Consider the following 17358-nt stretch of genomic DNA (forward strand, 5'->3'; position numbering starts at 1 on the left):
GAACCGAAGACTGTATCCATTGCAAACAATATTCAGCACCCACTTGTCCTGAGTAATTTTTCTCCACTCTGCCAGAAAAGATTGGATGCTTCCCCCCACCGGAGCGGGTAACAGTTGTAGGGGAAGTAAGTGCTCAGGGCCTAGACCCGGCCTGGCCCTTAGTCGCTGGGGCCGACTGATGGCCGCCTCTGCCTCTCTGGCGTTTCTGGAATGGTCTTCTGAATTGCTGCTGTTGTTGCTGCTGTTGTCCAGAAGACTGGCCACGCCCTCTGCCTTGACCACCGAACCGACGTTGGAACGGACGGTACGTCTTCTTGGTCTCCTTGGGCTTCTCCAAACCCACCGCTGTGAGCGTTTCAGCCTCCGCCTTCATGCGGGCCATTTCATCATCAGCGTGCTTCCCGAACAGGGTTTCGCCAGAGAATGGCAGATTGGCAACCCTTTGCTGAGCGTCCGGTTTCAGAGACGTAAGGCGGAGCCATGCATGTCGTCGCTGGTTTATTCCGTGGCAGAAACCATGCGCCGCCAGTAGAGAAGAGTCGGCTGCAGCGCTGATGACTTGATTCGCCACCAACATCCCTTCGTTTAGCACCTCCTGGAAGTCTTCCCGCTTGTCCCGCGGAAGGAGCTCCACAAAGAGATTTCCAGAGGGCTCTGTCATACCGACCCAACAAGGCAGTGGCACTAGCCGCCTTCATTGAGGTCGCCGAGGTCCCACAAACTCTTCTCCCAGACGAATCCAACCACCTAGATTCCTTATCTGGTGGAACTGTGGAGGAAGGCGTGGTGGCATGCTGTTTGCGCGCTGCCGTCACAATCACCGAGTCTGGAGGGGGCTCCAGCCTTAGAAAGGCCGGGTCCGAGTCCGGAGCCCGGTACTTCTTCTGCAGTCTGGAAGGTGCCGCCTTAGTCACCGCTGGAGTGAGGAAAAGATCCATGGCCGGTTCTTCCAGACCCGGCATCAGTGGCAGTAACAGCCGAGACAAATGCTTCTGGTGGAGCGTCTCGAAGATGACTGATGTCTTGGGAGTGGGCACCGTCAAAGTAATGCCCAATTTCGCCGCACCACGTAACAGTACGTCCTGGAAGGACACCAGATCATCGATCGGTGAAACCCTCGTGTCCGGCGAATCCGACAAGGTCGGGGAGTAGTCCCTGGTCCCAGACGACCGGGTCTGTGAACGAGACCTGTGTCTCCTGTGGCGCCGTCTAGATCGTGTGGAAGACCTGTGACGCGAACGTTCCCTTCTCCGGGAGCGGGAGCGCGACCTCCCAGCACGTGGGCGCTCCACCAGTTTCCGTGGAGGCGTCTTCCGTGGCCTATCCTGGGGCTTCGGAGTAGGCGTACCCTTAGGAGGTGTCGGAAGCAGAGGCAGCGACACCGACCTCGGTGGCCTATGAGGAGGGACCGACGGCGGAGGCTGCCCCGCAGGAGGCAGCAGAGGAAGGGAAGGGAGCGGCGGAGTAGCCGGAGGAGCCTCCTTCGGTAGAGGTGGAGGGGTCGCAGGCCTTGGCGGTGTATATACCACAGAGTACACCGTGCCCGTTGACTTCTTCGAGGGAGGGGCCTGTGAACCAGACCCTCCAGAGCGTGAGCGACGCCTCCGACGTCCTTCACCAGATCCAGAGTGACTTTTGGCACCAGAATCCCTCCTGCGCCGCTTAGAGGAGGTTGAGATCCTCGGTGACTCTGATCTCTTCCTGCTCGACGTCGAGCGTCGTTTTTCAGGCGTGGAACGGTGATCCCTCGACTCCGGCGTCGAACGCCGTCTCCTCGACGTCGAGTGTTTCTTCCTCGACGACGAGCATCGCCCCCTCGACGACGAGCGGTCAGACCTCGACGGCGAGCGTCGACTCTTCCTCCTCGACGACCGTTTCCTCACATTCCTCGACGCCGAGGATCCCCTCGACGGCGAACTGGTCGACGGCGACCGGCGGTGTCGCTTCGACGGCGAGCGCCGGTGCCTTCGTCGACGGCGATGCCTCGACTTCGACGACGTCGACGACGCCGTCGGCGGTGACCTCGACGGCGGCCTAGCCAGGCCTCTCGACGTCGATCTTCCACGCTGTCTCGACCCGGAGCCCCGGGGAGAAGGGGAACACACAGTCGTCATCCCTCTCGACGTCGTCGTCGATGCTATCGACGTCGACGGAGACCGGGACCTTTTGCTGGTCTTCCTGCCTCTGGGGAGCCCCCCAGAGGCCTCAGCAGGGGCAGAGGGAGCCTTCCCAGCCTGCCCAGACCCACCTGCAGCCTGCAGTCGCCTCTCTTCCAGGCCTTGGAGCCTAATTTTCAGCCTTTCCCTCAGGGTCCTTGTAGAAAAGGTCTGGCACATGTCACAATCTTCAGGGACACGCTCTTCAGGGAGGCAAAGAATGCAGACGTCGTGTGGATCAGTCTTGGCCTTCTTCCTTCCACATGCTGGGCACTTGTCGAATAAAGCAGGCATTTTAGATCCCTAAAAGCCTGAACATACACACAGAAGTGAAAAGGAATAACCAGAATCAACTGAGAACACTTTTAAATCCAAAAAGTGAACAAAAAACTCCAATAAACCCTTGAAAAGGGAGAGCGCAATGCACCAGGGTCCAGTAAGCAGGAGCCGGAAAAAAGAACTGAAAGTGAGAGGGACCTGCAATGCATTCTGGGATACTGGGAGAAGTTCTGGAAAGTTCTCTTAAAGGCGCAGTACCCTATTTAAGCCACATAATGGCAGCCTATGGGGCTTGTCTGTCCATGCCTTCCTCTCTATCATTCCAGAGGGGTTTGGCTGTTAAAGCAAGGGAAATCTGGACAGGCTTTGCTGTTTGTGGATTTTTGGTGGAATTTCTAGTTGAAGTACTGGACAGTGTAGCCTGTGGATATAGGCTGCATTATTTGTCTTTAAATTCTCTCTTAAGTGTCTTTGTAGTTCTGCAATTTTTCTGACAACTTAAGAGATTTTTTTTGATTGCCGGGGTCCTCGCACATGGGCGGGACTATTCACTAGATTATGACTATACACAGAGATCCCCTACTACAGAACTAAAGAACACATCTGTTCATTGGGTGGTATCTAGGATTGGACCTAACAGGGAACGTCACGCCAACATAAGTACGGTTCACAGCGTTTCTTGGATGGGAAGGGGGAAGGAAAACTTGAAGGGGGTACTGTGTCTATGTTAGGAATCCTAACTCTCAGATCTATGCAGTTCCTTTACTTAGGATTTTTTCTTTTAGTTTTTTTAGACAAACCTCAGTGTCCTTGCAGACAAAACGTGGGTCGTACTAACCTTCATGTGCCCACTGTCCCTCAGTTCAGTTTGGAAACTAAGAATTGCACGGAAAGATGGAAAAGATATGAAAATAAAGAATTACAATGGTTATGAAATATAATCACAATTGATTCAGTGGAACTGATGATGGTACTTAGAATAAAATGATTGAAGAAAAAACCTCCAGAAAGACATTGCTACTAAGAATAGTCTTCTATCCTTAAACGTGTGTGATGTGGTGGATTGCCTGTTCCGTAACTACCTGAAAAGACGTTGGTAATGAGGAATGATGACAGTAGCTTTGGCCTTCGCCTTAACGACGCAGTACTTAAGGGCTTTCCCACAGTCTATGTGGTATGTTGATCCCTTACAGAGGCAGGCTGGCCCAAAGTTGTGCGTGAGATTATTTAAGGGTGGGCACAGCGAATAAGCTTACAGCAGCTATGGCCCAGGCAGTACATAGGGTAATTGGGGAACCCATCAATATAATTTCATGGTACTTGGCCGCTATTAAGATACACCTGGGTAACCTAGATTGGAGCACTTTTATAGCTGGGTTTACTGTTATTTGTTTCTAAATGACCTTAATTATCAAACTCCTGCACATAAATGGTTAGAATTCCTATCACACATCAGCAGACGCCTTTAGCGCTGGAAGAGCCAAATGAGGTTGAAGTCTACTTTTTTTTCCACCTTGCTACACGGCAAACTGGTTTACACATTTTTTAGTAGTAGCTCAACTTATCAAATAACTGGCAAAGGCTTTGAGACAGGTCTTTTAGTTACAATAGTTTATTTTTAGAATAAAAATTTTAAAATCTGAAGGAAGTTTGAGGCAGAAGCTTCAGACAGAGCCCTCAAGCACCTGTAACAGAGAGGGCAGTAGACTTGATTATCCTTTGGAGAGGGGATTTTAATGCCTATCTCGGTACTTTCCCTACCAAAAAAGTCTTTGGTTACCCGGATATCCCTGATCCCGAACAATTTGGATTCAATAACGAGACTTTTGTATACTCTTTAAACAATTGCTTTTTCAAGAATAACTTTATGTTTGCTAATAAGGCCGGCAATCTTCCAGTTACTTTTAGCTGAACATTCAAAGGGAGACGGGCGATAGGTATAATCAACTGAAACCCAGTAATTGACAATTTGAAGCCATATATTGCAAACTTTAAAATCCATGAAAACTGCTCAGTATTGATATTCTTATCGGGAAACAATGGTATTATGTGCATGCACAGGAGTGGAATATTTGGTAGCGACCAGGGGTAACGGTCTAAATGTATGCTGGAATAGGATGAACACAGATTTTTTTTTAGCTACATTGGCTAACTCCAGGAGACATTTTGAGATTTCCCTGAACAGGTTTGCTGTATACTAATAAGGTTTTTAGTGAGATTTCGGGAGACATCAAAGATGGGTTTACCAGATCGTCCAGGTCCAGAAACAAAATACGAGAGAATGGTTTGATAATAATTGCTCCAGAGTCCACATGGACCTAAGGCGGGCACACAGGACAGACATTAGGAAAACTAAGTTAATTAGAGAGTGCAAGCACAAATAAAATTTAGCCAGGAGAAACCCCATCAAGGAGAACCCCTGGGAGGTTCGGTCAGAACTGGAGTTGAGGGATAATGCCACTATTTGGCTGGTAATTAATAATCCCTATTTCAGCGAAAAGGGGTCTTTCAATGTAGAAGTTACTATTCCTCCTAATGAATGGGTAGCATACTTCAGTGCCATCTATGAGAACCTCGGTATGGTGGAGCAGGTGAGGGAGGTAAAAAGATCTAACACCTTTAATTAATAAGAGTCAGAACAGGAAAGCCCCTGACCTGAACGATATTCCCTTTGACTTCTTCAAGGCAAATCAGCTGGCTAGACTCCCTGATTGTCCTGATCTTTAAAAAGGGGGACCCAAAATGCTATCGACCCATCTCATTGCTGGACTCGTTGCTTAAGGTGACAGGCTGGAGAACACTTGCCAGGTTAGAAGCTTGGGTGGAGGAAAATCAGATCCTAGCCGAAATACAGGATGGATTCCACATGGGGCATCAGGACTGTGGAACAGTGCCCAAATCTTAGCTTGCTCATTAACAATGGAGGAGATAGATGTAGACTGGGTAACTGTAATCCTCCTGAGACAGATTTACACACGTACAACTGCACAGGTTAGGTGTGGGATTAATTCAATGTACAGAGCCATTCAGCAAACACAGGGAATTTAGGAAGGGTGTGCTTATTGAGGGGGGCAAAGGATACCCTTTGAGGACATAGTCAGCTCGCTCCCTGCCCTCCCGTATGCTGATGATGCAGTGCTTTGCTTATGGCCTACACCCCCAATGCATGACATCAGCAACTGACATCTGTGGGCACTAGCGAAGGACCCACCATCCCTTCACCTTGAATGAAGATCAGCCAAGGAAGGTAGGGTCATTATTATTCTAGATGCACCTGGAAGTAGTAATTTATGACCAGGAAATTTGAGAAGACAATGTATGCAGTGTTCAGGTTTTCATCCCAGTTACAGATAAAACCCCTGAAACAAATTATTCAAATATATTGACTAGTTGGCCCCTTATGGGGCGGGAGTCTGGCATTATACCAATATAACAAATTTACTTGTTTATGAAAAAGTCTGCTTAAGAAGATTATTGGCAGTTCCCTGATGGTACCCAACATGGGTATGCCACAGCGTGTGGGATGTTAGGTCCTTGGTAGACAAGATTCGGATTTGTGCACACTTGCTTTAGCATAGGATATGGGAGCAGGCAGGAGCTTCTCTTAATAGACTGAATGTATGGTCCTTGACAGAGCACTGGAGATACCTTAGGAGTTGGGATGACCATATTTTTATGCCCTACCCTGAGTTGATGAAGGAGATTACAAAAGGGGAGCTGAAATCTTTGTTTTATTTCTCGATATGTATGATGTTTAGAGGTCCAATAAGGACAAGTCCAACCCAAGTGTAGTGGCTCATAGTGCTTTACTCACCTAAATTGGACTTTCCCCCTACCTGGAGTTAGTATCAAACACACAGCAAAGATTTGATCTAAGTCGTTTTAGACTCAATAGGAATAATTATCTTGCGGAACGATTGGTCTAGAGTCCTAAAAAGTTGTCCATGTAATGGGCTCACAGCACAAAGCACGCTGCACTTTATGTTTTTTGTAAGTATTATGCTGGACCTTGATCAAGATTAATCAAGCCCTTGTTAGAATATAATTTGGGACACTTGACCTTTTTACATCAATTACATGCCTTAGATATTGTTTTGCTGCTTTTATCTCTCAAGTTATCCAGCTATGTAAGAGTATTACTGCGTCCTGGTAACTTCAGCAATTAATTGTGGCCTTTTAATTCTGGATTGGTGTTGTTATTGTTATACTCTCTTTTATCAATTTTAGTTTGTATGTCATATTTTATGCCTTGATGATTTTTTAAAGATTTTATAGTCAATGTTTTTTTAAATATGTACTTTTATGATTTTTTCATCTAAGAAATCAAATAAAGTTTATTTGAATTAGAGCGGTGTGATCCGTACTGATCGCAGTAGGTCCAGCTACGACTGTATTGTGAAAAAGGCACACCTTAAATGTTTGGTGGTAACAAGCAAGAGCACATTGGCTGGCAAATGAACCAACAGGAGTTTCTGCTGATGGAGTTTGGTTGTGACCACACTCGCAATAGAGGTCTCCATTTAAATCCTGCCACGTTCACTAATGCCACTGTTTTCTAATAGCATTCCGCATTACAGATCTGTGGCTATAGGGCAAACAATAGCGACAATTACACCAGCTGTTTGCTAGTTAAAATATGTTTGTTGGAGCTGCGTCTCTCTCAGATTGCAGTATAGAGGCACCCTTTTCACCAAAGGGTATGCACGGCAGACAGGCCCATCACACAGAGAAAGGCATTTCTACTCGGAAGTCCAGTGGAGCAATAGAAATAATAGCCAGTTTGGCAACTGATCTACTCAGCCCCTTTAGCCACCTGTCCTGCCTGATAGAGACTACTTGGGCCAGTCCCTGTTAAACATAGATTTACTGCCTGTTGGAATTACCTCCTGCCAAAGCCTATTGAAAGGAGGGTGAGTCTCTTGTAAAACAATTAAAAGTGGCACCCAGAAAACAAGCATTTGCAATGCAATAGGTCTCGCATTCGCGACAGTTTGAGCTATTGGCATTGTAAATAACAATGCCTTTTATTTATGGGCTTTAAAATCCTGCAAGCGGTGCGTAAACATGCACTTTGCACTTATACCTTGTTTATGAGAAGCAAGGCTGGCAGTAAAAGAGGCTCAGTTAGTTCCTTCTCGTAAGCAACGACTATAAGTACAATTGCATGTTTTCGCAATGCTTGCAGGTTTTCAAAACACATAAATAAAAGGCATTGTCATTTACAATGTCAATAGCTCAAACACTCGCAAATGCGAGTCCTATTGCATTGCAAATGCTTGTTGATCCCTGAGACAGAGGCGGCAGCAGCCATAGAAAGGCAGGGACCGTGATGTCAAGCTTTGCGTTTCAAAAATAGGAAGGGGAAGGAGGCAGCTGCAACCAAAACAGACCTCAGTCTTTGAATGCACAGCAAACGTGGCAAGATAAGTGCAAGCTTTACATCCCTGTTTACAACAGAGTTCTGTAAACCATGAGCACTTGTCTTGACTGCTCGAGCTTGAAGAAAGAAATTGTGCCCACAAGCTCTGAGTAACAGCACATGTAACAGCTGTCCTTGAAAATGAGCATAGCTTTTAAAGCCCATATCCTGACTACAGCATGTCTCGTAGAGACAGTGCAAGCGCTGCCTAGGCGAGACCTAAAAAGATAGTTCACTTCTCATCTTTTCCAGTCTTATATTAGCATGCCAGGCTGTGCCCTCAACATGCACTGCCTTTCCATACTAGGCTATGAATTAGATCTGCTCCATAGACTGATCCCAGGCGATGCCATCAACATATTCTAAATATCCACACCAAGCAGTGTCTTAGACAATCATGCTTTAACAAGCTTTCTATGTATACAGGCTACAGCCTCTACCTGGTGACCTCCATCAGGCTACAGCCTCTAGCTGCTCTGCCTGCATAAGCAAATTAATGGAAAACGAAACCTAAGAAACCACTCTGAAGGAAACCAATTATAAGAAAAACAATTACAAGACCATTTTAAGAAAATAGAAACATATTGAATATTAAGAGAAACGTTTTAAAGACATGACAATTTTAAGGAAATATACTAACATCGAAAATTACATTGGCATCGAAATAAAACAGTTATCATCAAACAAGATTATTTTGTTGGTCTTAGAATATAGAAAGTTTAGTAAATCTCCAAACGAAAATATATTAACAATGGGAAAGAGTAGGCTATCAAATATCGAATCCCAGTTTGGAAAGATAATGTTAAAAGTTCAAAACATACCTAATTTTAATACAATTAGTAAGAATGAATGATTTCTCAGTAAATGTGCTCAAATTAAATCATTTTTCGCCACAGTGTAGTTATGGTTCAGCCGCATTTTCCATTCAAAATGCTTTTATGGATTTGCTTACAACAGAGGTTCTTAACCTGTGGGCCATGAGCCCTGGAATACGCAAAACTAAGTCAGGGCGCTTTTGAAAATTAAATATTTGTAGATTAATGAAGTATATATAAATAAAAAAAATCAATTAAAACAAATTTTAAATGCTCTATAAATGTCACAAACTTGAAACTCCATGCTAAAATGTAAGTTGGTAAGTTAAGGAGGGATGAAGTTAAAGGAAAAATCTGTTTTCCCATTTTAGCTCCTATTGAAATAGTTTCTAGTGCCTGCAGCCAAACTTTGTATGAATGCAAAACTTTACTCAGAAAGCATGCATTTGTTGATTTGGTGTGAATCAGTTCAGTAGTTTTCGAGATAAAAGCTTGTTAGAAAGTTGCTAAGTATGCTTTAAGGGGTTAAGACTTTTGTATATATCTCACTTTTGGGATTTTTGACTCCTGCGTGAGTCTAGAAATTAAAAAAACATAGGAATCTAATAGCACAAGGTTGCCTTTTCTTTCTCCCTTTGTCCCTAATGGAATCCCAAGTAGGACCTTTGAAATTATTTCATATAATTGGCAGACACAAAAGAAAAACTTCTCTTGCGGCTATTTTTGGTGCGGGCATGATCCCCGTGTCCTGGAACAACACTTAGGAGGGGAGGGTAGGTAGGCCCTGACGCCTACGTCATAGTGGGGTGGAGGACCCTCAAACAGCCCCCTGATGCAGTATTTCAAATGTAATATGAGTCAGAGGATCAGCACCCTTTTGGAAATCACGAATTTCTGATATCTAGACTAGTGCCTGGAGTATGTGGTACCTGTCTTGGTGCTGCAGATTCAGGCCACTATTTTAGGTGTCACAAATTCACGGTTCCCAAAAGGGTGCACAATTCCAGAGTAAGTTTCAAGTTCAGCAACACACAACCTAGGGTAAGCTTACTGACCCATGTATCGCCTATCGTAGATATGCACCTCCAGAGACTGCAAATCTCCTAAATGGTGGCATAGGCCGAAACAACTTACTGTGGGTTCGCAGTGCCCAGGTATGATGCTTGCTATGGATATGTGGTTCCAAACTAGGAACCACAAACCCCTTATAACAGAAAATACAAAATAAGACTATGTTAATAGCTAAGCTTTATGGGTAACGCTTTATGATCTAGGGGATTGTCTGTGGTCCCGGGACCACACCCAGATGTCTTGACTACAGAGGCCAGATTGGCCACAGCATCGGACTAAAGGCCAGGCCCTAGGGCCAACCCCAGCGGCTGAAGGCCCTGGGCAGTGAGGTTTGTTCACCCAAGTTGTTCACAGCAGTGAGCAGTATGGGATGGGTTGGGCACATAGCCTGGCCACAGGGTGAACTGCCCATACCAAGTTGGGAGTAGTGCCTGATCTAAGGCTAGGCCCTGTGACAAACTGCCGATACACATAGCTGAAGGTCATGGGCAGTGGAATTTGGCGACCAGTAGCTGTTTGGAACACCCAAGATGGTCTGGCCCAGGCCCTTCAGAAAATCCCTACATCGCACGGCCAAAGGTTGGGGCACGCAAGTTTGGCACAGGCTGCAGTTTGGGCCATCCTTACAGAGAAGCATGAGTGTTGAGAACAATAACTGGTGAATTTCAGCATTTGAGCCAGAACCATAATTTACTTTTAACTATGGTTTTCCCCTGTGACTAATAAATATATTTCATTAAAAGGAAGTTGAGGTGTGCGGGGATTTTTACGCAAAAAACTAGCTCTCCATCTAACCTTTGACCCATGAAAATATCCACCCAATTTAACACCCAGCCACCCATCAATTAGTCCACCCATCCAAGCTCATTCAACCCACCCACCAATGCACCTATCCTCCCATCCAAGCACTCACATTTAGGAATAAGGATCTCGGTAAAATTTGTAGAAAAACCAACATATATTTTTAAAAGGTTTTTCAAGATTGATGACATATACCAGTAAAAATCATACAAAAAGCAGCTGTAAAAAAATCCATTTTATGAATTAGTTTCTATGAAACAGTAAATGCCATTCAACTTGAACATTTTAATTTAGGTGAAATTACTCCTCAGTAATGGTATTCTATTAAATCATCCTTCTAAGAAATAATATACAACTGTTCTGTCACCTGCGTTGGAAGGTAATCTTAACTTGCTCTATCTTCCACCGTCCAGAAGTGAAATAGTGAGACTCACCAACCCTAACTCTCACTCCTCTTCCATGCCAGGCTCTGTCTTCAACATGTTCTGTGTGTCTGTTTCAAAGTATGATCTGTACCTGCTTCATCTTTCTGTCCTTGCTTTACCTTTGAATCATCTATCACAATGGAACTTCTCCCTGCTCCATCTCAGCCTCGCCATGTAAGACTGTGTACATGACCTGCTCTACTGCTGCTTACTCAATCTCTACTTACTCACTTCAGGGTGAGTTTCTCCATGTCCCATCCCCTTTAATGTATACCTCTCCTTGTATAAGCCTTTATCTACTTTTACCCATTATGTAAATATTTTTAAAGCGCAACACTAACTCTAAGGGGCATTTCCTGAGCCTCTTCAAAGGCAGACTTGTGTCCTAAATGTGCCCTACCTCTGCCAACTTTCGCCAGATTGTTCCTTCTAGCTAAGCTGACCGCCACTTCCCTCAGAATAACCTCTTTTGGGGAAAAACGGTCCCTACAATCTTAAAAATTGGTAGCAGCTTGAAATAGTCTTTTCTTTTCGCTCTTGTACCAAGCTGATACATTCAAATTCTTATTCTCTACAGGTCTTGATATTACCATAACTATGCACTTCATCTCTGATATACAAGACCGTGCAATACCGCTTCCCTACACAGCATTATATTTATGCTGCCCAAGCTGTGGGAGGAACTGGCCCACTTAGTAACCCATGCTCTGAATCATATATGGAACACATCACTTGCTTCAGGTATCTTGCCTGATGCATGGAAACATGGAAACTACTCCCCCTCAGGAAAAAACCCAATGTGGATCCAGGGGAGCTAAACAACTATCGCCCAATCTCACTATTACCTGCACCAACCAAAATACTGGAAAAAATGGAATAGCGACAGTTCGCTAACTTTATTGAGAGCCATGACATTTTACATGATACGCTGCCGGTTTTGGGACAGCACTTAGTGCGGAACCGCACTGTTGGAGGTGGCAGAGTCATTAATAATGACTGTGGACGCTGGAGCCTCAGCTATGCTGATCATTTTGGACTTCTCTGCAGGATTCGACACAGAGGACCACCTAATCTTGGTACAGAGACTCAAAGCAACAGGAATTGGATGTGGGGTACTCACCTGGCTGAAGTCCTTCCTTAAAAATTGCACGCAGAAGGTCGCTCTTCAACCCTACCAGTTTGAACCCAAACAACTATGGTGTGGGGTATCACAGGGGTCGGCCTTGAGCCCGCTTCTTTTTAACATATATCTGGCCCCTCGGTTAGCGCTCATGGCTAATTGGAGTGTGAAAATCCAAATGTGGGGAGCGCAACATTCACGCTCCACACCCTGATGCACTGAATTTTATTTTGAGGATACTAGATCCACCATATGTTTGTCCGTTTGTCCTCATACCTATTCATCCATGATTTAACCTTAGAGATTATCAAATTACTTCCATTATTTTCGTCTGTTCCACATATTCACCAAATTGCGTTTTTTTGGAAACTTTACGTATTAACATGTGCCCATCAAAGCCTCCTTGTAAATACGATCCATACGCAAAAAGTAGTTCTCAGCAGCATTCCTTTATTCATGACCCAATGCATTTCGAGCAATGATTTGCTCTTCGTCAGGGGTAACTGGAATGTGCACACCACCCCTTTCATTATCAATAATTGGAGTATGAAGGCAATATCTTTCGCCAACAACACCCAGCTTGTGTTTTCTTTTAAGGACCACTGTGGACTTCTTCACTAAGGGATGCCTGAGAGACATCGCCCACTGGATGAATAATAATAAACATAAACTTAATGCAGAGAAGACAGAAACGTTGTTCTTTGGCAAGGCTCTTCCGCCGGCAGCCAGCATTTGGTGGCCGGCAGAAAAGGGCCTGCCACCTACTACAGCAACCACAGCAAAAAACTAAATTCGGCAGGTGATAGCCTCATGCTTCAGTAAAAGAGGACTGTCGCAGAGTCATTATTCATGCTTATTATATCTAGGCGGACTATGCTAACTGCTTGTACCTGGGTCTGGCCCGCCTACCTTGTCATGTGACTGCAGATTGTACAGAATCTGGCTGCGAGATTGATTAGACGAGTGATGTTTCGACTTCACATCTCTCTGCATATAAGACAGCTCCACTAGCTGCCGGTGGAGACAAGGATTGAGTTTAGGCCTTAACTCTGGCCTTTCGGGCGATACATTGCAAATGTCCTAGTTACCTTAAACACCGGCTATGCCGCTACCAACAAAACCACTCCCGGAGGTCCAACTCTCAGAACCTGCTTTACACATCTCACTTCGCTAAAGCTCGCGTAAGGGGCAAATCCTCTACAGTAGTGGTGGCGGCTAAGCTTTGGAATTCTCTGCCGAATAATATCCGCCTAATCCAATCAGAGCTGATGTTCAGAAAGTCCCTTAAGACCTGGCTCTGTAGCTCAGGTTAGATCTCTTTGGCCTTCCCATGTCGCATGCCTCCTACTGCTATAGCGCCGGGACACCTCTGTTTGAGGTAGCTGTCGGGCTTTATAAATGTCTGTATTATTATTAATAAAGCTATGACCTTCGGCAACACTGTCTTTTTTGCAAGGGCAGTGGCTAATGCAGATGTACTGCAGTTTCTCTCAATCACTGAAGGGATAAAAGTTAGGAGCTTAATATACAAGAAAACAAAATACTTTTACTGAGGAAGTTCAAAAACCGGATGAAATTCTTGATAACTGTAGGTCAATGCTTTCATAACTCACCACTTTCCAAGTAAGCCCCTGGTTCCAGAAAGAAGATCCCTCTTCTAGACTAAACAGGGTGCCCCCAATGGGGGCACCGAAGGCTGCAGCAACCCCTGCAGCAGCTCCAGCTGAAACAAAATCCCTCTTGTCCCTGCAGGGTAAAACACAACACAGTTAGGTTATGAAAGCTTCACATGCACCACTCACCAACAACCAACAACTCCAGCTACCCAAGACACTGGGGTCTGACCAAAAAGAGGGAGGGAGCCAAGGCATCCAAAAACTTCACATTCAAGAGGTGAGCAAAATGCAGGGAAATGGAAAGACAGTAAGTAAAGCATGGGAGAGAAGAGCAAGAGATGAGGATAATAAGGAGGTTAAAAGCAGTCAGATCAGTGGGTGGAACAGACAACGTATGAGGAGCCAATTCTCACACTTCAAATGTCACACAACATCCCCCAGCACTCAACTCTGTACCTGTCACTGCGGAAATAGGGAAAGTTAAAGCTGATCTTCTGGAACGTAATGCTCTGGAACTGTAGAGAGAAGTGAGTTAGAAGCATGTATCAACTAAAATGCAAAGCAAGATCAACAGTCCTCACATCCCTTCCCTTGGGGACACATGCCTATAGTTACTCTATCCCAGAAATAAACTTTCTTCCACTGAATAGAATACTGAAAAATAATCAACTGAGTAGGGCACTTGGTGAATAAAGTACCACCATTTATTGGGCGCTATGAGAGGAGAAGAATCACCCTCACCCATTCTCAAAGAAGTATGACACTTTCGTAACAAAGAATCTCCCAACAGGAAACCACCATCTAATTAAAAAAAAACACCATGCAGCAAATCAACCACAGAACAATCACTACCAGGCCTGCTACCTGAATTTTAATATCATGCTATGATCTGTATCCTAGGAAGGACAACCCCTCTCCTTTCTAAGGCATAATGTCACGCGAGATAGCACTCACTCCCCAAAAATGTAGTACTGAATATACTTTACTAACTACAGGACATCTGCTAAAATCAGCGTTTTCAACTCCAAAATAATTCCCAATTGTAGCTCAGCACTTGATTTCACTCTAAAAACATGTTCCAGCAGACACTTAAGTAACATTTCTTCCCCAATCCACAGTGTCACCTACACTGCCCCTCCGCTCTCCTCCCAAACTCATACCTGCACTTCAAGTACCAGTTCAGCTGAAAAAATTCAAAATGCACTCAATACATTTCATTTAAAAAAACTCCCGGACGAGAGCCCACCAAACATACGGAGGAACTGAATAGGACAACTAGGTTTCTACCCGATCTAACATTCCTCAGAGCAAGTCAGCCTACTCAATGCCACACAAGCCTTGCATTGTAGAAGGTGGTCAGCCATCAAATTCTAACTGTGGCCTGTGCAGGTTCCTGCAATGCACAAATCTAAAAGGCCCTAGAGCAGGTGCTCCACAAATGGTTTCAACCAAATACAGCGTTTTCAGTTAGCAGTCCTCTATACAGAGCTACTGTGAAGACCTTCAGCCGCAAGCAACCAAGAACACTACAATTCCTAAGTTAGGTGTAGGCCCAGTGCTACAGCCTTAACACTTACCTGAGGCAGGCCAGCCCCTACCACAGCACCACTGTGTATCATGGGTCCTTCTTTTCCCACAAAAAGGCCTGCAAGGAAACAGTGAAGATGGCCCTATTACAAACCTGCAAGTAAATAGTAAAACAGTCTGCTAATAGAGAGATAAGCATGAAACAGGAAAACATGCCCCAGTTAGAGTTAAACAAGCAAATCACAAAACAAGCCCTGATTAGAAAGTTCACCAAATGTCAAAATAAATGTGTTAGAGAGAAAAACAATGGAATAAGATAAGTGTGGCGAACGATAACCTATTCGCCCAAAAGAAAGTGCCAAACGTTCAAATAGAGACAAACATATCTTATAATTGTATTAATGTGGGCAGGCAGCCAAAGAAGACTACATAGAAATAGTATTGATATCAAGACCGCAATAAAGCAATGAGCAGAGAACGTACATGGAGTACTCGAGGCCAAACACCAAGCAAAACATTCTAATATTATAATATATCATGGCTCACATGTGAACTTGTCCTTATAAAAATAATAATAATTTAAAATAATATTATAGTGAAAGCGATGCAAACAGAGACAAAAGCACTGTGTAATCCTATTTAATGCATCCCTGTAAAATCATTCTTACTACGATATAGGAATACCATAAATGTATAGCTCTCAGCAGAGATTAAAGCTCACTTCACATTTGACTCAGATATAAAAAAATCAATAACTTTAGTCAGATTTAACATATATTCTTCTGTACTTTTAAATTCAAATTCTTTTACCTATCTGCAATTATTACGTTTTGCACACAACAGCAGGCATTTTCTCAGTTACCCTCATATGTTGGTCATATTAAATACTGCTGTAATTGTGTTTGGCGACATGGTATTAAGAAAAGTCAAATTGATTTGATAAGCATTGGCGATGGTGAAGATATAATGTAAATAACTAAATTACTTCAAAAACCAATGCTTAAAAAACTTCAGAGTGCAATAGGAAAGGAAAAAAAGATAGATCAAAGGTGGATTCTGATCCTCAAAGGCCTCGATCTAAACTGACAAGGAACGATAAAGCACCAAAAAGCGTTTTACTATTCCAATTCAATCTATATAGCTACCATTTAGCTCAAGAAAATAGCATTCTGCCACATGAACAACAAGGAAATCTGAAACCATCACTAGATGCAACATTGTGAGATATTCCTTCAATACAAGAAGGAAAATTAGTCAAGTCTTTGCAAACAACTGGAGTTATTCTGAAAATGTGAACATACGGCTGCCTCGTCAAAAGGTATCCTTTTTCATCTCCAAACATTTGTTTAGAACATACTTCCTCTGAATTGCATGAAAAAGCTGTGATACCCTATCCAGTTTGTTTTACTGACGTATGTGTTTACCCAAAGAAGACTTGACAATCTAAGATCCCACAGAGGTGCTGCTCCACATTTCAACACTGGTGATCTTACAAAGATATTACTGCTGTTGAAAGGAGGTACACCTAGAGTTTACCACCAGATTGTGGAAGTTTGGCTATAAGCTCATCACATTAAGATGAAAGGTTACATAAGGAAGTGGGAGAAGTCGAACTCTAGTTTGGGGTACAAGTTCTTTTATTTGCACCGCAGCTGCTGAACTGCCTCCTGGCTCTTTTCTAATAAGATCTTTCCAGTACCGCATAGCTGGGGTACCTTGCCTATTCTCTTGTGTGGGCAGCAGATGTAATTTATGCAAATGCTTCACACAGAGTGACTGGAGAACAACCATTTGGGAAAATGGCTGCCAGACTGCACCAGATGTGTGGTTTTTCCGCAATCTGTTCTAGTCCTTTGGGCATATCAGCCTGCCAATTTTAACTCTCAGAACCCCTCTCTGAAACTATTCTTACCTGTTGGATTGGGTGTTGTGGGGAGGTGCCATTCCCTATGTTCACCAAAGGATTCCCCTACCTAAGTCAACCTACCCCTCCCACACGCGCTCCCCACCACCATCCCCTACCTATTTTACTGATTATCACTGTAAAGCAGGTGCCTGGTTTTGGCATCTATCTGAGGACCACAGTGGTTGCTTACCAAATTCTACACCTGCCGCACTCCCCCCCCCCT

The 17358-nt window shown here is 44.3% G+C and overlaps 1 protein-coding gene across 1 annotated transcript in view; it reads right to left on the minus strand.

The window, feature by feature from the left end:
- CLCN6 (chloride voltage-gated channel 6) overlaps window positions 1-17358 on the minus strand; it is a 247006-nt gene that overhangs the window by 163035 nt on the left and 66613 nt on the right. Inside the window, exons 8-10 of the mRNA XM_078642208.1 lie at window positions 15280-15347; window positions 14159-14217; window positions 13700-13832 (exon numbers count right to left, since the gene is read on the minus strand). Coding sequence (XP_078498334.1) covers window positions 13700-13832; window positions 14159-14217; window positions 15280-15347 — 260 coding nt within the window. The remainder of the gene's footprint in view (window positions 1-13699; window positions 13833-14158; window positions 14218-15279; window positions 15348-17358) is intronic.

This window comes from Lissotriton helveticus, chromosome 5_1 (genome assembly GCF_964261635.1).
Source record: "Lissotriton helveticus chromosome 5_1, aLisHel1.1, whole genome shotgun sequence".
Taxonomy (NCBI): domain Eukaryota; kingdom Metazoa; phylum Chordata; class Amphibia; order Caudata; family Salamandridae; genus Lissotriton; species Lissotriton helveticus.